Source organism: Delphinus delphis, chromosome X, assembly GCF_949987515.2.
Source record: "Delphinus delphis chromosome X, mDelDel1.2, whole genome shotgun sequence".
NCBI classification, from domain to species: Eukaryota; Metazoa; Chordata; class Mammalia; order Artiodactyla; family Delphinidae; genus Delphinus; species Delphinus delphis.
Genome location: NC_082704.1, coordinates 118,725,086 through 118,747,210, shown reverse-complemented (window position 1 = coordinate 118,747,210; position 22,125 = coordinate 118,725,086). Strand labels below are relative to the sequence as shown.

The 22,125-nt window shown below is 43.1% G+C and overlaps 1 protein-coding gene and 1 non-coding gene across 2 annotated transcripts in view; both read right to left on the bottom strand.

Moving 5' to 3' along the window:
• Positions 1 to 22,125, bottom strand: part of MID1 (midline 1) — a 176,935-nt gene that overhangs the window by 52,663 nt on the left and 102,147 nt on the right. Inside the window, exon 4 of the mRNA XM_060001804.1 lies at positions 2,737 to 2,844. Coding sequence (XP_059857787.1) covers positions 2,737 to 2,844 — 108 coding nt within the window. The remainder of the gene's footprint in view (positions 1 to 2,736; positions 2,845 to 22,125) is intronic.
• TRNAD-GUC (transfer RNA aspartic acid (anticodon GUC)) lies at positions 10,179 to 10,251 on the bottom strand. The gene has a single exon. It is a non-coding gene; the product is annotated as a tRNA-Asp (tRNA).

Below are 22,125 nucleotides of genomic sequence, written 5' to 3'. Positions count from 1 at the left end.
TCTCTTTGAACATCTTCTTAACATTTTCACATAAAATTAATTTCAACTGAGGTGAGAAGATGTCTTTGATTTTGTTGGCTGTATTTTTAGAAATTCAAGATCTCTTTATCTGCTTTGGAATTGTGGTCTGACTTTCTGTTTTCAAGGGCTGAAGTCATTCATAATGTTTTTCTCCCTCACCCACCTTGCTTAGCCTCTCCTGTCGGTTTACAGTCTCCTTCACCCCATCCTTGGGGGTCCTCATTCCAGAATCTTGTATTATCTCTGCATTTTGTGTAGGTATCAGAAACAGTGCAGAGCCAGGCTCCAACCCGGCTGACTTACTCTAGACTCCCAGGCCTGAAGTTTGCTAACAGCTATGACCCTAGGTGAAAACTGGCAATAATCTGTCTTCGGTCCCTTTGAATGAACTGCGAAGCCTTACACAGCCCATGGCATCAACCAATGAGCCTGATTTCACTTTCCCATACCATCGGGAGCACTTCTAGCCCTTTTACCCCAACGTTTCCAAAACTATTTAGCCACAGGAGTCGAAGGTGTAGCCGCTTTAGTCTCTTCCAGACCAAGTCCCAGGAGCCTGCGTCTTAAAAAGCCACCATCACGGCTTTGTAGTTTTCTTCTATTTCTGGCCCATGGAGATGTTTATCTGGCTTTGGGCCCAGCTCTGTGTCTCTTTGCTTTTCTGTTTTACTATGTTCCCTATCACGGACATGTGTCCAGGGTGGAGTGGGTGTACCAGAGCCTGAAGCCCATGCATCACCATGGCTGGAACTGGGGACACACACACCCCTTCGCTACTTTGCTCTAGCTCACGAGAGGAACCCTCATGCGGGGAAGCTATGTAAGGGAAAGGAAGACCTGCTGGCCGGGAAGTTGTGGCGGAGAGTCACTGCAGGCTGAGTAAGGGCCCCCAAAGATGCCCACATCCTAATCCCAGGAGTTTTAAAAATATGTTACCTTACACGACCAAAGGGACTTCGCAGATGTGATGAAGTGCAGGATCTGGAGATGGGGGATATCCTAGATTATCTGGTTGACCCCAATGTAATTATAGGGGTACTTATGAGAGAGAACAAGGAGAGTCTGTGCCAGAGAAAGAGATGTGAGGATGGGTGCAATGCTCAGAGTGATATGAAGAAACCACAAGCCAAGGAATGTGGGTGGCTTCTAAAAGCCAGAAGAGAAGTGGATTCTGCCCTAGAGCCTCCAGAAAGAAACAGCACTGCTGAAATCTTCACCTTAGCCCAGTTGTGACTGATTTTAGACCTCTGACCTCCAAAAGGTCAGGCATCAATAAATCTGTGTTGTTTTAAGCCACCAGGTTTGTGGTAATCTGTTCCAGCAGCAATAAGGAAGTAAAATGCATATTGAGAGCTGATCCCTGCACACGACCACGTAAAGGCAACAAATTACCTTCCGCATGTACGTTAATAATTAATTACAGCTGTTTTCAGGCTCTCACGTGCCTGAGAACCCGGAAGACGTCAGGTATTAAGAGAAATACACATGGTGCACGATGACGGAAGAGGAAGTAGATTCTGTACAGATCCCAGGCTGACACTCAGGATAATTTGTATGTGGGGGAAAGTAGCTGTTCAATGCACCTGAGTCCGTCCCTGGCCAGGGAAGAATGGTGTATTAATTTGATAATCTACCGGAACAGCTTCCAGAACTATTAGATTAGACTTCAACTTTTCTGATCACCATCACAGTGTACATGTATAAATATTTTTCAATGTATACAGACAAAGCAGTCTAAAACATTCTACAATATTAGAAGCACCTTTAAAAGTCTGAAGAAAACAGAGAAGAGCACATACATTAGCTGTTGTAATCTGTGTACGAAATACTTGCCAAGTGGATTTAATTATACGTGTCATTATAGTTATGAGCAGTAATAATAGAGATTCATGAACTGACTGGATCTGGAATGAATGTTTCTAGTTTTAGATATTTACAAAATTGTCTTGTGAGGGTGGCAGAGAAATGGGGAAAATAAAGTAGATCATAAGTATTTCAATACAAACATGACTAATTTAAAAATAGAATAAAGTGATGGATTCTTAAGTTATCAACATTTCTGAATGAATTTTGAATAAAGAAGAAGATGGCCATAAAGAATATAACCTAAATTTGTGAATTGCTTTTTGAATATAGTTTACTATAAAACCATAGGAATTTTAAACATACAAACATTAGCAAAGAAGTACTATTGATATTGTATATCCACAAAGGGGTATAAGATATAGTGAAACTACAGGAGTTTTGCCACGATGAAACTGACACCTGTCTAAGTTCCCTCAAAAGCATGAGAAAGCACTTCATAATTTCTGTATATAAAGTCTGATTCATTTAAACATTTATTTAATACTGTTTTGATTGCTAGGATATAGCAATAAATATGAAATGCACTTTTCCTCTATGGAACCCACCTTCTCATAGAGAAGAGAGATGGAAAACAGTGGCTACAACAGACCGGAGCTCCATGCTGTGCCCTGGAGCTGGGTAATGGAGCAGCCTTTGTATTACAGGTATGCATAGGAGACCGAAACAAAAAGAAAGGGTGGAGGAAAAAATGGCCAACCAAGAGGCTTTGAACTAGTCTTCAAGACTTAGGATGAGATTACAGACAATACAGAAGAAGGGGTCATTCAATACTTCCTAAGCTATTGAAGTGCATGGGAGTATATTTTCTCTAGGTAGAAAATACAAAACCTTCGGCCCTAGAAATCGTACCTTCCCTTCTTTGATCTTGGTTCCAATAATCTGTCGTCTTTGCTGAATGATCTCAATAAGAAGATCGCACTCCTCCATCAATTTGGCTTCTTGACGTGATGCATTGACCTGTGGGATAGATAAAATGGCGAGCCTTAATTTGGCATTTGTTTTAGTTAAATGCTCTTTTTTTAATGTAGACTAGTATATTTCTGGTAATTGCTGAAAACATATTTTATTTTATTTATTTATTTTTTTGCGGTACGCGGGCCTCTCACTGCTGTGGCCCCTCCCGGACGCGCAGGCTCAGTGGCCATGGCTCACGGGCCCAGCCGCTCCGCAGCACGTGGGATCTTCCCGGACCGGGGCACGAACCCGTGTCCCCTGCATCGGCAGGTGGACTCTCAACCACTGCACCACCAGGGAAGCCCGAAAACATATTTTATTAAAGAATATACTGAGGTATAGTTGCTATACAATATTATATAAGTTTCAGGTGTACAACATAGTGACTCACATTTTTTAAAGGTTATATTCCATTTATAGTTATTATTAAATATCGGCTATATTCCCTGTGTTGTATAATATATCCTTGTAGCTTATCTATTTTATACATAGTAGTTTGTACCTCTTATTCCCCTACCCCATCTTGCCCCTCCTCTCTTCCCTCTCCCCACTGGTAACCACTAGTTTGTTCTTTATATCTGTCATGAAAAGATATTTTATTTGTCTACTGTTTTCTTTTTTTAAACATCTTTATTGGAGTATAATTGCTTTACAATGTTCTGTTAGTTTCTGCTGTACAACAAAGTGAATCAGCTATACGTATACATATATCCCCATATCCCCTCCCTCTTGAGCCTCCCTCCCACCCTCACTATCCCACCCCTCTAGGTGGGCACAAAGCACGGAGCTGATCTCCCTGTGCTATGCAGCTGCTTCCCACTAGCTATCTCTTTCACCTTTGGTAGTGTATACATGTCCATGCCACTCTCTCACTTTGTCCCAGCTTACCCTTCCCCCACCCCGTGTCCTCAATTCCATTCTCTACGTCTGCGTCTTTATTCCTTTCCTGCCCCTGGGTTCTTCAGAACCTTTTTTTTTTTTTAGATTCCATATATATGTGTTAGCATACGGTATTTGTTTTTCTCTTTCTGACTTACTTCACTCTGTATGACAGACTCTAGGTCCATCCACCTCACTACAAATAGCTCAGTTTCGTTTCTTTTTATGGCTGAGTAATACTCCATTGTGTATATGTGCCACATCTTCTTTATCCATTCATCTGTCGATGGACACTTAGGTTGCTTCCATGTCCTGGCTATTGTAAATAGCGCTGCAGTGAACACTGTGGTACATGTCTCTTTTTGAGTTATGGTTTTCTCAGGGTATATGCCCAGTAGTGGGATTGCTGGATCGTATGGTAATTCTATTTTTAGTTTTTTAAGGCACGTCCATACTGTTCTCCATAGTGGCTGTATCAATTTTCATTCCTACCAACAGTGCAAGAGTGTTCCCTATGAAAAGATACTTTAAATGTTAACTCTTCTTCCAATTATGCAGGGATGGCAAATATAGGACTTACATGTCCACTCCCTATCTTCTTGCACCCCCGGAAAACATTTATTATCCAATGACAGCAGTCTTTTTTGCTAAGCCATACTGAACCTCAGGGTCTTGCTTTTTTAAAAAAAAATATTTATTTATTTGGCCACGCTGGGTCTTAGCTGCAGCATGCGGGGTTTTGTTACCATGTGCGGGATCTTTAGCTGCAGCAAGCAGGATCTAGCTCCCTGACCCGGGGTCGAACCCAGGCCCCCTGCACTGGGAGCACGGAGTCTTAGCCACTGGACCACCTGGGAAGTCCCTCAGGATCCTTCTTAACACACCATGTACGTAGCTATTACCAACTGATTGAAAATTGACACTTGAAATATAGTTGCAGTTCCTGCTTTTATATTTTGAAGGAAAGTGCAATTTTAGCCTGTTAAACATAAAAAGTTAGAAAAAACTAATATTATTCTTTTATGGAGGATAGATTATCATCAATATCTTTTGGACAAATTTTCCAAAAGCAAGATAGCAAGGTTACCTTACATTTATTGAACTTTTCTTTTATATACAGACATGAACTTTGTATTTTATCACTATAAAAACATCAAAAAGGAGAAGGATGGTTGAATATCTTATTAATCTTATGGCATACTTTTAAATCGTACTTCTGGTATACCTCAGGAAGGCCGGGGTTCTACAATGAAAGCCTGCCCTCCTCCTGGCAAGGTAGATCACTGTAGAATGGCTTGTATTTGAAGTTTTTAAGGCTCATTGTATGCAAGGGAGGGTTAAAATTAGCTCATTCTTGGCAACTGGGCTTGGGAAATACTCTGCACGTGCTATTTCCTCCATCTCATGACAATTCTGAAACGCTTATTCACAGACAGAGACCCAGAAATCACAGCTGTGGGAAATGGAGATAGCATGCATGAGTTTTATGATCTTAACACAGCGCAGGAGAAGCCTGCAATGTTACAAAGAACGACAATAGCACTGATTACTCCAGTATAACTCAGGGAGGAGACGTGGCCCAGTCATTAAGCCCTTTTGATTAGGGATACTTTCTTTAACTGGAGTAATTTCAATCTCTATGAATGACACAAACCGGAAGTGGGGTCAGGAGTTCAGAATAAAAATTCACTGATGGCTGTTCAGAGAAATCATGTCCTGTTTCCAGAGACCAGGATTCCTTGAGTTGTATTCCTGATCACTGTAAGACAGGGCAGAGAGGCAACTCAAGATACTGCCTTATTGAGGAGATGGTGGTCACTGGCCATTTGCAGCGAACTATGAGATCATGTCCTGTGTCAGATTAGCACACAGACATACTTGCTAAATGTTTCATAAACAAAAGAAAGAATTAAGAATGCATTGATGGACAAGCACAGAACGTGGAACTCAGGCTAATATTTCAAGGGAGTTAATCACTGGGCTCAATTTCTCTTACCATTACTTTTCTGTCATCATTTCTAGTTCCCCTTGAGGCTTCTCAAATAAGTTGAGCTATCTATGGAAATATTTACTTGAAACCCCACTACTCTCGAGAAATTTCTTGTCATTTCTTTTGACTTCAAACTGAATTTAATAACTGACTACAACCGAGCTGTGAAAAGGATGGGATCGTATTGAAACCATGGGCCCATTATAATGGAGAAAGTGAAATTTCTGGAAGATAGCACCTTACACTTGAAAAGTATCTCCTAGAATGAGCCCTCAGAGCTAAGCTGTACTTGAACATACAATCAGGGTAAATCCAACTGGATGCAACCTCCACGAAGGGAGGGATCTTTGGCTGTTGTATGAAATGAGGCATCTCTCCCACGCACCTGGCACCATATGTGGCACAGAATAGGCATTCAAAAACTTTGCTGAATGAACAGACGGTGAAGATGATCTTCCAACAAGAGACAAGGTAACATGTAGTGAAGCAAGCAGCTATCATGATACAAGCACTCAACACGCAGGTATTGGATTTGTTGGTTTTCTAGGACTGTATAGACACAAAAACATGTCTTAAGTTATTTTTTTAGGGGGAAGGGTGTTGATTTTCTTTTTTTTACAGCCTTATTGAAATATACTTCACATATCATAAAATTCACCCATTTAAAGTGTACGGTTTGTGGGTTTGAGTGTATTCAGAGTTCTATAATCATCATCACAATCTAATTTTAGAAAACCTTCGATATCCCCTAAAGAATTCCCAATACCCATTTGCAGGAACTCCACATTCTTGCTACCCACCCCATTTCAAGGCTTAGGTAACCACTAATCTGTGTTCTGTCTCTTCATGGACTTGCCTGTCCTGGACATTTCATAAAAATGGAATCAAACAACATGCGATCCTTTTTGTCTGGCTTATTTCACTTAGCATAACGTTTTCAAGATTCCTCCAAGTCACAGCATGTGTCAGTACTTCATCCCTTTTTATGCCGAATATTAGTCCATTTAAGCAATATACCACATTTTGTTTATCCATTCTCTAGTAGATGGACATGTGGGTCGCTTCTACCTTTTAGTTACTATAAACAATATTGCTATGAACATTCATGTATAAATTTTTGTGTGTGCATATGTATTCATTCTTCTTCAGTATAGAATTGCTGGGTCACATGTGAATTCTGTGTTTAACTTTTTGAGGGACTGCCAAACGGTTTTCCGAAGGGGCCGCATCATTTTATATTCCAACAAGAAGTATGTGAGGCTTCCAATTTCTCCACATCCTTGTCAACACTTGATACTGTCTGTCTTTTTTGTTTTATTCATCCTAGTGAGTGTGGAGTGGCATCTCACTGTGGTTTTGATTTGCATTTCCCTGATGGCTAATGACGTTGAGCGTCTTTTCGTGTGCTTCTTGGCCATATGTGTACCTAATTTAGAGATAAGACTATTCAGATCCTTTGCTCATTGTGTAATTGGGCCATTTGTCTTATATAGTTGAATTGTATGATTTCTTTATATATTCTGGATACAAGTCCCTTGTTAGCTATGTGATCTGCAAATCTTTTCTCCCATTCTGTGCGTTGTCTTTTCATTTTCTTGATGGTGACTTTTGAAGCACAGAAGTTTTAAATCTTGACGGAGTCTAATTTATCTCTTCTTCTACTGTCACTTGTGCTTTTGGTGTTGTAGCTAAGAAACCTAATCCAAGGTCATGAAGATTTATACCTCAGGTTTCCTCTAGAAGTTTTATCTCCTACACTTACGTCTACAAACCATTTTAAATTAAGTTTTGTGTATTATTATGAGAAGTAGGGGTCCAACTTCATCCTTATATTTATGGATATCCAGTTGCCTAAGCACCGTTTATTGAAAAGACTATTCTTTCCTCCATTGAAGTGTCTTAGCACTTGGTCAAAACTCAACTGACCACATTGTGAGGTCCTTAGGTTTTGATGTGGCTGCTAACATATTCTCTGGTTAAAGATATTCTGGGTTTCATAACTCAAAAAGACACATGCACCCCAATGTTCATCGCAGCACTATTTACAATAGCCAGGTCATGGAAGCAACCTAAATGCCCATCGACAGACGAATGGATAAAGAAGATGTGGTACATATATACAATGGAATACTACTCAGCCATAAAAAGGAACAAAATTGGGTCATTTGTAGAGACCTGGTGGGACCTAGAGACTGTCATACAGAGTGAAGTAAGTCAGAAAGAGAAAAATAAATACTGTGTGCTAACACGTATATATGGAATCTAAGGAAAAACAAAATGTATTGCCGGGATTGGCCTCCTGTCAGGCTCCCTACTGTACTGTATGCAATTCCATATATACAATGGAATATTACTCGGCCATAAAAAGGAATGAAATTGGGTCATTTGCAGAGACGTGGATGGACCTAGAGACTGTCATACAGAGTGAAGCAAGTCAGAAAGAGAAAAACAAATATCATATATTAACGCATATATGTGGAATCTGGAAAAATGGTGCAGATGAACCTGTTTGCAAGGCAGAAATAGAGACAAAGACGTAGAGAACAAACGTATGGACACCAAAGGGGGGAAAGGGGAGGTGGGATAAATTGGGAGATTGGGATTGACATATATATACTAACTAATATGTATAAAATAGATAACTAACAAGAACCTGCTGTATAGCACAGAGAACTCCACTTCACTGCATGGTAGAAACTAACACAACATTGTAAAACAACTATACCCCCCCCAAAAGAAAAAGAAGATATTCTGGTTTTGACTGAACCTAGTAAGACCCTGCTAGTAACTCTGAAGTAGGTGCCCTGAAATGTGGTATGGAGTACGAGCTCTGCTCGTAGGATGATACCGAGAAAGTCGAGGAGTATGTCCGTTTCTAAGCTGTCCTATTTTGTAAAATGAGGCGAATATTATCTGCTCTCTCAGTCAAGTGGGATTTTTGTGGTAAATACAATACCACAAGATATGAGGAATAATATATGGGGAAATGACTTACATTAGGAAGCCACAGACAGGTCTGAGGTAGTATTGTCTGCATTGGGAAGTAGTTTTGTTAAGAGACTATGATTTAGTTTGGGATCTATTTCACTCTCAAAATCATTGCAATTTGGGTTACTCTATGGTAGGAAAAGTGTCTCAGTCGCCATCATAACGTGGGGTTCAATTTAATCCAAATTCTGACTAATCGATATTTACGATGAATAGGTTTGTTTTACTGACAAAGTGGACTGAAATCTACTTTGTTGAGCCAAATATGTTTTGAGAAAGCTGACACTGCAACCACCGGCATCCCAAAATATAAATTCCCAGAGATTGGGGAATATCATCTGATCTTTTTTTTTTTTTTTTTTGCGGTACGCGGGCCTCTCACTGTTGTGGCCTCTCCCGTTGGGGAGCACAGGCTCCGGACGCGCAGGCTCAGCGGCCATGGCTCACGGGCCCAGCCGCTCCGTGGCATGTGGGATCTTCCCGGACCGGGGCACGAACCCGCGTCCCCTGCATCGGCAGGCGGACTCTCAACCACTGCGCCACCAGGGAAGCCCTCATCTGATCATTTTAGGTCAAGTATTATCCTTAGATCTTTCAAAGAATACAGATGTGACCTTCCTTTGAAACTGGGAAAGTTGAATCTCTTTTCCCACTTTGATGAAGCTTCCAAATATTTGTAACCCTACCGTTCTTATATTCCGAAAGGTACAATAAAATGAGTTGAATGCTATCCTATATTTCTAAAATCCTTCCAGTACAAAGAAGTTTTCCACAGTTGTGCTGTTTCATGTGTCACTTAAAAAAAAAAAAGTTAATGATTTCATTGGACTTCATTTCCTATACGGGCTATTAATTAAAATATGGCAGGGTTTATTGGTTACTTGCAGTGTGTTCAGGTGTTTCCAGTTCCCAGCTTTGGTTTGGAAGCTGGCAGCTCCTGGTTATGATTTTAGCTTGTATTTCTGATTCACATCTTTTGATTCAGAAACCACGAAGGCTGATGGAAGTGCTTTGAGTAGGGCCAATCTAAGGATTCAAGAAACCACCGCCAAACCTTCTTTTACAGACCTACACTTCTATCTTTGTGTCATAAGTCTCCTTCTTGGTCCTTAACCTAAAGACAAGGGGGGTGGAGAGAATTAGGAATGCTGGCCAGTGGTAGCAACTGCTGTATACCACCTCTGGACCACATGGAAATAGGGTGCTTATCCTATAGAGCCCTTCACATCGCAGGACAAAATATAGCTTAAAACTGAGCCCTCTTCCCATTCCAGCCTCCTCCCTGCTACATTTTTTCTCACCTTCTTTGCACTCATGAGTAAATATCACATCAGCCCCTCATGAGGAGAAATTCGGTCACTCTCACCTCATCTCTGTGATGGCCTCAACCATGTGCTCACCATGTATCTTCTCTACATCTAGAGTTACAGCTTCCTTTGTTTTCTTTTTTGGCCGTGCCATGCGGCTTGTGGGATCTTAGTTCCCCGACCAGGGATCGAACCCGGGCCCTCGGCAGTGACAGCACCGAGTCCTAACCACTGGACCACCAGGGAAATCCCTACAGCTTCCTTTCTTGCCGCGAAATGCGTCATCCTACCCACCGTTGTCTCCTAGTCTTTAGTACTAACTTTCTCTCTTTGCAAAATACTCTAAATTAAATTCTTCTAAAGTGAGATCTAATCCCAATTCTTTCAGAACTTACTTCTTCTTTCCGGAGTTATCACCCTATCTTTTTTAAGGCCCTAACGAACACCTTTTCGGAGACCGGAAGTACCACAGCCGATGTCACACAAGCTCAAGCCATGACTGCTCTCAGAATACACTTGCAGCCTTCACTGTGAAAGAGCTACATACCACTGTTGACCCATTCACTTATTCATTCAAATAACAGCAACTGGGTTCCCACAGTGTATGAGCCAGCATTCCAAGTGCTGGGCATACACTGTGACCCAAGAGAGACAAAGTTCCCATTATCACCGAGTTTACATGTAAGCGAAGGGCAACAGTCTGAACAAGCCGAGAAATAAATAAAAATTTCAGATCGTGACGTGTGTAAAGGAAATCACAGAGGGTAATGTGATCGAACACGGCTGAGAGGAGGGTCTTTTTTTTTTTTTTTTTTGCGGTACGCGGGCCTCTCACTGTTGTGGCCTCTCCCGTTGCAGAGCACAGGCTCTGGACGCGCAGGCTCAGCGGCCATGGCTCACGGGCCCAGCCGCTCCGCGGCATGTGGGATCTTTGCGGACCGGGGCACGAACTCGTGTCCCCTGCATCGGCAGGCGGACTCCCAACCACTGCGCCACCAGGGAGGCCCGAGGGTCTTTTTTAATAGTGGTCATGATCAGACAAGAATTCTCTGACAAGTCTCTCGAGGGATGAAAAGGAACCAGTCAAAAGATGTGGAAAGGCTGTCTGCAGGCACTCCTGATGCTGCTTTTTTTGTTTTTGTATTTAGCAATGTCTTTTTATTTTATTTTTTTAAACATCTTTATTGGAGTATGATGGATTTAACAGACCTCCCTGCAAACATTTAAAAATTCGTTTCTGACCTCCACGTCAATACTTGGGGCCTTTTCACATCCATTTGCAGACAGGCTCAGAGCGTGAAAAAAATGAGCCAGCACCCAGCTGCGGCTGAACAAGGCACGTTCAGCCTTCGTGTTGCAGCTCTCGTAGAACCATAGGATGGGGACAACAGAAGTGCCGCAGCACTAAGCAGGAAGCGCCGGCTCTGCAGCCTGTTAGACTGGGTCTGAGTCCCCGCTCTAGCATCTGTTAGTGGGGCGACCTCAGCCAAATCTCTTCACACTTCGAAACCCCCCTTCCTTGTTTATAAAATAAAGAAAATACAATCAACCAGGATGACTTATTTTTAGGATTTAAGATTATAATCTATGTGTGGGGTGTGTGTGTGTGTGTATTTCCCTGACGAGCAATGGTTCATGATTAGCCAGTGTTCCTGGTGTCTTCATGGAGTGTAACTAGTGTGCATTTCGAGAATGGACTGTATTTATTTATCTTCTATCTAGGGTGTCCACAGTTGTCCTAAACTAACTTTTTTGGGGGCAGGAAGGGTAAAATGGGAAAGGAAATTTGTAAGCTACAGAAGAAGAGAGTCTTGCTTGTAGGGGGTTGCTAACCCACTGTCTCCTATTCCTAGGGTAATTCTGCAGCTTCTCTTTGAGAGACTCTGACTTTCTGATCCATTATAGCCCAGCGAAAGAGAAACTGGCAAGTTGAATAATGAAGTGAGGCCATTGCTCCTGTCTCACCCTAGTAGTAGCCCTGAGAGCTAATTCAGCACAGGGCGACCGGCCACATTCACGCTCGTATCAGCTACCGAGAATCAGCCACAGTCCCGTGTAAGTTGCCACTGGGCGCACAGTTTATCTGCCTTTTTTAGAAATGCACTTACATGTACACATTCCCCAGATTAGTTAATGATCGCGTAAATGGGGTGGCTATTTTCTCCAGAGCACTTGGTTAGCCAGGTCCAGTAAAAAGTGCCCCCCGCTAAATTTTATGGTGTAATAGTGTTAACAGTATTTCACAGAAAGGGTGGCGTGAAATGGACAATTTATTATTTTGGTCTTGTCATATGTATATAAACATTAAAGGGATTTAATTACATCCACACACTCAAAATTGGACTACGTGTCTGTGAAATGTTCCTTAGAAGTCTGTAAAGTTTCTAAGTATTTCTAAAAACTTGCTCTTTTAATTTTTAAAACAAATATATTTATTTATTTTGGGCTGCGTTGGGTCTTTGTTGCTGTGGGTGGGCTTCCTCTCATTGCAGTGTGCGGGCTTCTCATTGCGGTGGCTTCTCTGGTTGCGGAGCACGGACTCTAGGCACGTGGGCTTCAGTAGTTGTGCCACACGGGCTTAGTAGTTGTGGCTCGCGGGCTCTAGAGCGCAGGCTCAGTAGTTGTGGCGCACGGGCGTAGTTGCTCCACGGCATGTGGGGTCTTCCCGGACCAGGGCTTGAACCCGTGTCCCCTGCATTGGCAGGCAGATTCTTAACCACTGTGACACCAGGGAAGTCCCTGCTCTTTTAATTTGACTTGTATTCCACTGAGATGTTCAGTGCAGGGTATAATGCCATCAGATTTCAGATATGTGTGGCCTTCACATCTTTAGAAATATTTTATGGAACTCTTATAAGGAAATTATCAATGGAGAAAAATATCTGGCCACTTCGCACAGGTGGAACTGGACTAATATGCGTGTTAAAAACCTCTAGATTTTCCGAGTAAAACCTTTAAATTCCTCTTGTGAAAAGGATATGCTGACTTGTTAGATCACTTCCTATTCATACCCAATGCAAACAATGAAGTAAGCTTAGGAGAGGATGACCCCGATGTGCTAGGGAAAGGAAACTTTATTTCAGGGTGTTGAGCAAAGAAGGGTGCTGGCACTGCACAATTCCACAGACCACCATTCACTTTGGTTTTTTTTTAAGATTTTTGTTTTTTGACGTGGACCATTTTTAAAGTCTTTATTGAACTTGTTACAATATTGCTTCTGTTTTATGTTTTGGTTTTTCGGCCACGAAGCACGTGGGATCTTAGCTCCCCGACCAGATATCGAACCCGCACCCCCTGCATTGGAGGGCAAAGTCTTGACCACTGAACCGCCACGGAAGTCCCCACCATTCACTTTGAAAGCACGAGACTGGTGCCCTCCGCCAACCTGTGCAGCCCAGGAGAGCCCCCTACCACGCTGGCCCACCGTTAGTGTACTCTTGATATTGTACCCCTTTGGTTTAAGACTCTAACCCTTGATCCCCTGAAGTCACTACCAACGAGATTGGGGGTTTAAAAGACAAACGTCTACTTTACAAATGTGCCTAGAATTGGTCCTCCTGGCAAAAGCAAAGCCGTACCATGATTCAAATGACGGTGACCTTGAGAAAGGTCAAAACTCTTTTTTGGAAGCTCAACATTGCTAATTATTAGAGAAATGCAAATCGAAACTACAATGAGATACCACCTCACACCAGTCAGAGTGGCCATCATCAAAAAATCAACAAATAAGAAATGCTGGAGAGGGTGTGGAGAAAAGGGAACCCTCCTACACTGTTGGTGGGAATGTAACTTGGTGCAGCCGCTGTGGAGAACAGTATGGAGGTTCCTTAAAAAAACTAAAAATAGAGTTGCCATATTATCCAGCAATCCCACTCCTGGGGATATATCCAGACAGAGCTATAATTCAAAAAGGTACATGCACCCCTATGTTCACAGCAGCACTATTCACAATAGCCAAGACATGGACACAACCTAAATGTCCATCAACAGATGAATGGATAAAGATGTGGTATAGGGACTTCCCTGGTGGTCCAGTGGTAAAGAATCCACTTTGCAGTGCAGGGGACGCGGGTTCGATCCCTGGTTGGGGAACTAAGATCCCACATGCCGCAGGGCAACTAAGCCCGCGTGCCACAACCACTGAGCCTGTGCACCTCAACTAGAGTCTGCGTGCCACAACTACAGAGCCCACGTGCCCTGGAGCCTGCGCGCCACAACTACAGAAGAGAAAACCACACGCCACGATGAAGATCCTGCATGCCTCTACAAAGATCCTGCGTGCCACGACTAAGACCCGAGGCAGCCAAAAATAAAATAAATCTTCTAAAAACAGAAGATGTGGTATATACATATAATGGAATATTACTCAGCCATAAAAAAGAATGAAATGATGCCGTTTGCAGCAACATGGATGGACCTAGAGATTATCATATTAAGTTAAATAAGAAAGAGAAAGACAAATACCATATGATGTCACTTATATGTGGAATCTAAAATGTGACACAAACGAACTTATCTACAAAACAGAAACAGACTCACAGACCTAGAGAACAGGTTTGCGGTCACCAAGGGGGAGGGATGGATTGGGAGTTTGCGGTTAGCAGATGCAAACTAGTACACATAGAATGGATGAACAACAAGGTCCTACTGTATAGCACAGGGGACTACATTCAATATCCTGTGATAAACCATATGGGAAAAAAATATGAACAAGAAAGTATAGATATGTATAACTGAATTACTTTGCTGTGTAGCAGAAATTAACATGACATTGTAAGTCAACTATACTTCAATAAAATAAATTTTTAAAAAGCCCTTTATGGTTTGCTATTGCTGCTATGGTTTAAACTCAATAGTACTTTTCTCTTTTACTAAGAATATGGAATTTTGAGTCTGCATCCAAACTTAAAGGGATTAGTGTTATTGTATCCTAATAACACTATTATTTCACACTGTTATATGTCACAGTGTCCCTAACAATCCTGTCTCGTTCAAAAAGAAAAACACCGGAGGAGTGAATTCCCATATGCCCAGGGCTGGAGCAACTTAAAGCACCACTGAGCAGCAGATGAGCTGATGATGTGGCCGGGAAGACGAGGGTACCGGGAAATCTGTGCGCAAGCAGGCTCTACGTCCCACTGCAGACTGTTGACCAGGTGCAAAGAAAAACGTGAGGATCTGAGGGTGCTTTGGGTTTTATTGTCCAAGGCAGCTGTAATGAACATTCCAGATCCTGGGGCAGAAGTTAGAGCCGCCAGAAGGAACAATGAAAGGGATTCTAATATTTGAGTTTGTATATAGAACTGAGCCAAGGAGAGCTGAGGAAAAAGCAGACTGTATTACTGTAGTTCATCTATCAATAATATGTTTATATGTAATCTTCATCCTAAAATTCTCTCACACCAAAGTCAAATATTTGTGGACCGAGCTGAAGGAGATGAGAGAGGAAAAATTGGCCACGTTCCCAGGGTCCCTGTCTTTGGAGGAGAAACTAGAGTACAGGATGACCTTTCAAAATATAACATTTAGCATGTTAACTTAATATTGAACACTTTGCACTAAGACTTTTAAAAGTCCAAGAAAGAAAAAAGTCCAAGAAGGGCTTTTCAAAAAAAAAATAATGGAATTCCTTCATCAAGTGCTTTTGGTGAGAAGTAGTGATGGCATGGATAGAAGCCACACGTAATCCAACCTTTACTGTAGAGTGACGTGGTGGAAAACGATTTGGCCCAGAGGAGACCAACTATACATATTGATTAACCATCCAGATGGGATTTTGTTTTATTTCCACTATGGGATCAAAACAAAAGCTCCCAGGAACCTCATGATAAATCCTCTTTTCTTGAGGTTTCTAAAATTATGAAGCTTGAACGCTGGATAACGAATCGAGATGCCATTAAAAACAGCAACAGGGCTCCCCTGGTGGCGCAGTGGTTGAGAGTCCGCCTGCCTATGCAGGGGACACGGGTTCGTGCCCGGGTCCGGGAAGATCCCACATGCTGCGGAGCGGCTGGGCCCGTGAGCCATGGTCACTGGGCCTGCGCGTCCGGAGCCTGTGCTCCACAACGGGAAGGGCCACAACAGTGAGAGGCCCGTGTACCGCAAAAAAAAACAAAACAAAAACAGCAACACACTGTGGTGAGCTAAGCAATAAAAGCCTTCCTATAAATGAAACATAATGGTAACGATACATTAAAACTGTCCGGCAAGAACGCCCGCCACTGCTAATGCGTAAAACTTGGAAACGTCACCACAAAAGAATTTTTCTCCCAAGGGTAGCACACGCATCATGACCATCCAAGATGTTGTTGACGTTGGTCATTCTGCAGTAAAGCAAAATCGTCTAACGAGGTGAAATTAGTTGTTTAAATTTATTTATTTTATTTATCTATTTTTGGCTGTGTTGGGTCTTCGATGCGCTCAGACTTTCTCTAGTTGTGGCGAGAGGGTGCTCCTCTTCGTCCCGGTGCGCAGACTTCTCATTGCGGTGGCTTCTCTTGTTGCAGAGCATGGGCTCTAGGCGCGCGGGCTTCAGTAGTTGGGGCTCGTGCGCTTCAGCAGTTGTGGCACGAGGGCTCAGTAGTTGTGGCGCACGGGCTTAGTTGCTCTGCCACACGTGGGATCTTCCCGGACCAGGGCTCCAACCCGTGTCCCCCTCGTTGGCAGCAGATTCCTAACCACTGCGCCACCAGGGAAGTCCCGAGGTGAAATGATTTAGAGCGAACAAGGGCTAGAGGAGGCAGGAGTTCAGAACTCAGGGTCCTGAGGAAGTCTTCCCGGGATCGAACACCAGGTCTTGCTTCCTTACTAGTTGTATGTTCTCGGCCACTTGCTTCAACTATCCATTTCTCAAGTTCCTCAGCTGCATAATGTAGAAAATACCAACTTCTACCTGGCTGACCAGATGTTCCCCCAGGGGACAATGGCAATGTCTGGAGACATTTTCCGTTGTCACAACTGGGGGCAGGGGAGAGGGTGTGTGAGTGCTACTGGCATCTAGAGGGTACAGGTCAGAGTTGCTGCTAATTACACATCCTACGATGCTCAGGACAGCCCCCACTAGAAAAGAGAATTATCCAAGCCTCAAATGTCACCAGTGTCGTGGTAGAAACCCCGGGGGTGGACTGTGGTGAAAACGAAATGAATGAGTACATGGAAAGCCACTGAGAAATGCTCGGCACGTTATAATTACTCAATAAATGTTAACTACCACTGTGGTTAAGAAGCTCTGTGTATCTGGAATGTCCATATACAATCAACACTTTATGTTCTAGGACCATGTGGCCTGTGCCAACTACCTGGGGACTTTCTAGCATGAATCAAAACTTGTATCCTTCATCATCTTTCACCAGAACAATAGCTTTGGAAGCTATAACATGAGGACCGATTCCGGAATTTTCGAGTCACTTTCAAATCCCGAATGTATTTCTTATTCTTCTTGATGCAACGGGAGGTGAGGGTTGGAGATGAGTCTTCCATGATCTGGAGCACGCGTTGGGAAACTTTGCTGTAGAGGGCTAGACCGTAAATATTGTAGCTCTGTGGACCAGAAGGTGTCTGCTGTAACTACTCGATGCCCCCGTTGTCATATGCAAGCAGCCACTGATGATACGTAACCAAATGGGTGTGGCCGTGTCCCAACAAGTTTACTTACAAACACAGGTGACAAATCAGATTTGGCCCTAGGGGCATAGTTTGCCAACCTCTAGCCCAGAGGAAAAGAGTCTATGGAGTCTGCAGCCTTCGGGCTTTGGCGTGAAAGAGCTGCAGGTGTGAAAAATGTGTTGAATTTCTGTGAGAATGTTTTCTCATTTGCATACTTTCAATGAAAATATCTGTAAACTCTGTGGCACTTAATAGGTGCTTGATAGATAATAGTTTTCTTCCTTCAGGGCATGAACAGATCCAAAGACTGAACTCAGAGGATTTCAATTTGAAAGTGAAAACATACTTGCAGTATGGTTTTTACTTTGCCCGCCATGTCCTGCCGACTTCTGTCCCAGTTATACCAAACGCTCCTCTTCCCCTGAGGCGTTTCTCGGACTACACTCAAGTAACTTCAGTCTTACATTCTTGGCATGAATGCCACTGACTTCCCTTTTTGTGTTTAATGGTAACTCTGTTCAAAGCCGTTCCAAAATGAAGAAGCAGAATGGAAGGTGTTGCTCATAATTCATTCAAAAACAATAAACTCCTCCCTTCCTTTCTCTTATTAATTACACACTTTAGAACACAAGCGCTCTACGCCCTTCCGTTTGGGTTGGGCATACAGAATGGAAAAAAAAAAAAAACAAACCTGTTCATCTGTCATGGGCAGTTGTCTCTATCGAGTCTTTTCATAAAGTTTCTGGAGAGTGCTACTTTCCATGAAGTGATTCCGAACCAATGTATTTGGCAAAAATCTCCTTTTAGACGTTGTGGTCAGAGCTGAAAAGTAACTTCTGGAAGAGGATGCTTGAATGCCGGGGAGGATGGAGGTGATATGTTTCAGGGAAGGGAAGTCATTTCTGATGGAAAGAGGAAGCTTTTATCCCATGACCTTCCATTACTCATTTTCAATCTTACATGTCATTTCTCATTAAGTGGCATTCTTTTTAGCTGCTGTGCCACGATTCCTGAATAGCAACGGACTGGAAAAATACAAAGTTGGACTCCTATTCAGGCTCGAGTTACTCAAGGGTGGATGCCACCTGCTCTCCTGCAGAGTTACGGAGAACAGGGGTTGGAGGCCGGCTCTTTGGTCTTCCCGACAGTGAGTGAGGTAGACTTGATTATGTCACTGATTAGACTTGCACTTGGAAGTATAACTGGAAAATGCCAAGCTCTGTTCTGGCTTTCTGATATATCCACAAGCACTAACTACGACCCATCTTGCCTGGCTGTTGTCACTCTAGAATACCAGCAGAAGCTGGGAGGTTGATTTCTAAATATTTTTGATGCCCAGTGTTTAATATTCATATTTATTCAAATACAGTGAAAGGGACAGTTTAGAGAAAACGAACAACTGAGCTACGGTCACAACGGGGAACGCGGATTGGGTGCTATCATTCCGTTTGAGAGGAGGTCTGTGGCTCTGTTCCCCTTGGAGCGGAGCATGCGACTAGGATGAAGTACTAGTTGTCACCAGGAAATACCAGTAGGGGTGTGGGGAAGCGAGATAGGAGGAAACGTATGCAGCCAGTTAAGTGTGATTTCACCAAGGCCACTGTGGTCAAACGGAGATGAATCCCAATGGGTAACTCTGGGAAACAGTGCAGAATGCTGTTTCCAGCTGATGGGGAAGGAGAAGGGTATTTATCTACTATCTCCCATCAGTGGCTGGTTGAAGCCTGTTGGGGGGTGGGTGGGCATGAACTCCTCTCTGGAATTAACTGGGGTGGGGGTGGGAAAAGCCCCCAGGCAGAGTCTCAGCCTCTTGCAGCTGGAAGCTCTCAGGCCCGCGGACACGGGACCGGTGAGTACATTACGGGCCTGGCACTGACAGTTAGAAAGGAGTGACTGCTAGCTGGATGTTCCTTAAAGAAGAGCTGTCACAGAGGTCAGAGGACACTGGTGTCACAGTCGTCCAGTCTGCCCTATATGTAGCTCCAGTGGCTTACTTAGGACTACTTGCAGAGCTAAACAGAGTTTGCATCCGACAGCACTTTCTATCCTAACCTTGGTCAGTCCTAACCTGGGGGCCACGATCCACCTACAAACTTCCATTTGCAACGGACCGTGAACGGGTCTAAATCCGAGCAATGGGTCTAAATTCCAGCAACAAAGTTGCCTGGAAAAGAAAACGCATGAAATCTAATGAGTCAGACTAAAATACATCTATTTCTTTATCTAGAGACCCGTCACTTTTCCATCATTTCAACTCACTGTGAAATTATTCCTGGCTCTACAGCTTTAAGGCTCAATATGTAAACTTCTGCAGCAAAACTGAATTGTAAACACTTGAGTTAGGGATCACATGAAGAACTGCTTCTCTCTCCCTCTCCCCCCCAACCCATTAACTGAAAGGTCAGTATTTCTATACACAAACCTGACAGCTGTTGCCTTCTCACCTTCCTACGTGGGCAACAGAAGGCTCTGTTTATGTTTGTCAGGATCAGGGGGTGGCAAGGAGGTGGCATCCTGCCAGGTAACGGGACCGCTGCTTTCTTTAATTTTATTACCAAGAACAAAGCCCTCTTATTGTTTAATAGAACACTTAAAGGCAGGCCTCATAAGCATAGCTCTCATTTTTTTGAGACCACAAATATGAGGAATTCTTTAAGGCCATGTCATGAAAAACAGAAGGAAAAAAGTACTTTATTCTGCAAAAATTAAAGCAACCCTTTGTTGAAGTAGTCAGGGCCCGACTCCAGGTTAGCACGTGTGTGCACTCACTGTCTACGGGCATTCGTTTCCATTGTTCACTGAGGCAGCCATTGTTTCGTTGAGGTTAGATAGAGGCTATGTCAGAGATACAAAAGAAATCACCTTCCTCTAGGAGATCACCTCTTTGCCATCGTCATTTCCAGATGACACGCTAAAAGAAGGAACATTGTGCACCAAAAATAAACAGGCCGACACTCTCCCCTTGCAAACTCTATTTATAAAACTGGGAACCACACAGATCTTAATGCAGTGATTCTTCTGATCCTGCCAGCAAATTCAACTTTTGATGCAGTCCCTGCTTCTTAGCTCTGAGTTTTAGAGTACACGTGGCGAAAGCTACTGGTCTCCAGAGATCTTTGCAATAGTCTTAGTAGCTAAGGAACCAAAGTAAGAGGAAATGCGCATGCCCTTATCCCTCCCTGAATAAGGATGTTACCGTTGTACAAGTGATAATACACGAAGCAATCCTATGGACTTGTTGAGCGCCTACCACCCTAGAAAGGGAACTTTGCCTTTTCGAGAAAATGACTGCACTAGAAAACAATTAGCAAACATGCCAGGTGCACACATAATGAACGGCTAAACCATGGGCTGCAGAAGTTCTAGCGCCGTGGGGTCCAGTATGACAGCCACTAGCCACTTGCAGTTTCTGAGCACTTGACACGTGGCTAGTGTGAACCGAGATGCGCCGTGAGGATGAAACACGTACATCAGTCACTCTTGTGCTGACCACGTGTTGAAATGATGTTTTGAATATATCGGGTCCAATACATTGTCTAGTATAATTTTCACTATTTGGTTTTACTTATTAAAAACTGTGTTTACTCGGAAATTTAAAATGATATGAGGCTCCCATTATATCTCGACTGAACAGTGAATTGCGAGGCTTCACTCTGGCGGGGTTGGGGGTGTGGCCTTTCCTAGGCCTCACGTTCTTCTAACTGACTCCCTTTGCATCTTTCACCCAGTGGGTCTGCACCATCTCTCTTTGAAGCTGGCCAGGCTTCCTTACTTTCCTAGGGTTCTCTTCTGAACCTGTGGTGGCACTCAAAGTTATGGAGTGAGGAGAAGGGGAGATGGGAGGGAAACTGGAGAGCACTGCTGCTGTTCAAGATGGGCTTTGCCAAAAGGACATGACAAGTGAATCTAATCTGGTTTGAAAGAGAAGAGGAAAGACCACAGAATTCAGATGTCTGTCAGTTGCTGATTTTGAGGCTGCAGTGTGAGTGTGAGTGTGAGTGTGAGTGTGTGTGTGTGTGTGTGAGTGTGTGTGTGTGTGTGTATCATGAGAGTCTGATATCGAAAACGTCACCATCTTCAGACCTAGGTTGACTGTCCATACTACATCTGTGGAGGTGTTTAAAAGTGTTTCCCTCCACTTAATTCCAAGTGGCCTTCTGGTCATTTTCTAAGGAAAAGAAACATACTGTCCTGCTTCCCAAGGAGTCCAACCAACTAGGAGAGGGAATACACGTGCACTTCAAGGTCATGAGGATTCTTGCCCAAGGACTGTACCTGTATCAACAAATCACTATGCAGTTCTCCTTAAGCTTTTAAGTTGAAATTATGGATCTCATTATTCTATTCATAAATTCAAGAGATTTTATGAAACCAAGAATAATCACTCTCAGGGGTCCCTGAATCAATGTTTGATTAACTCAAGGTGAACAGACTCAACTCCATTAAACAGTCACTTCCATCTATATATTAGTTGATTCAGTTCCGGTACACATTTTAAGAACTGAGCTAAAACTT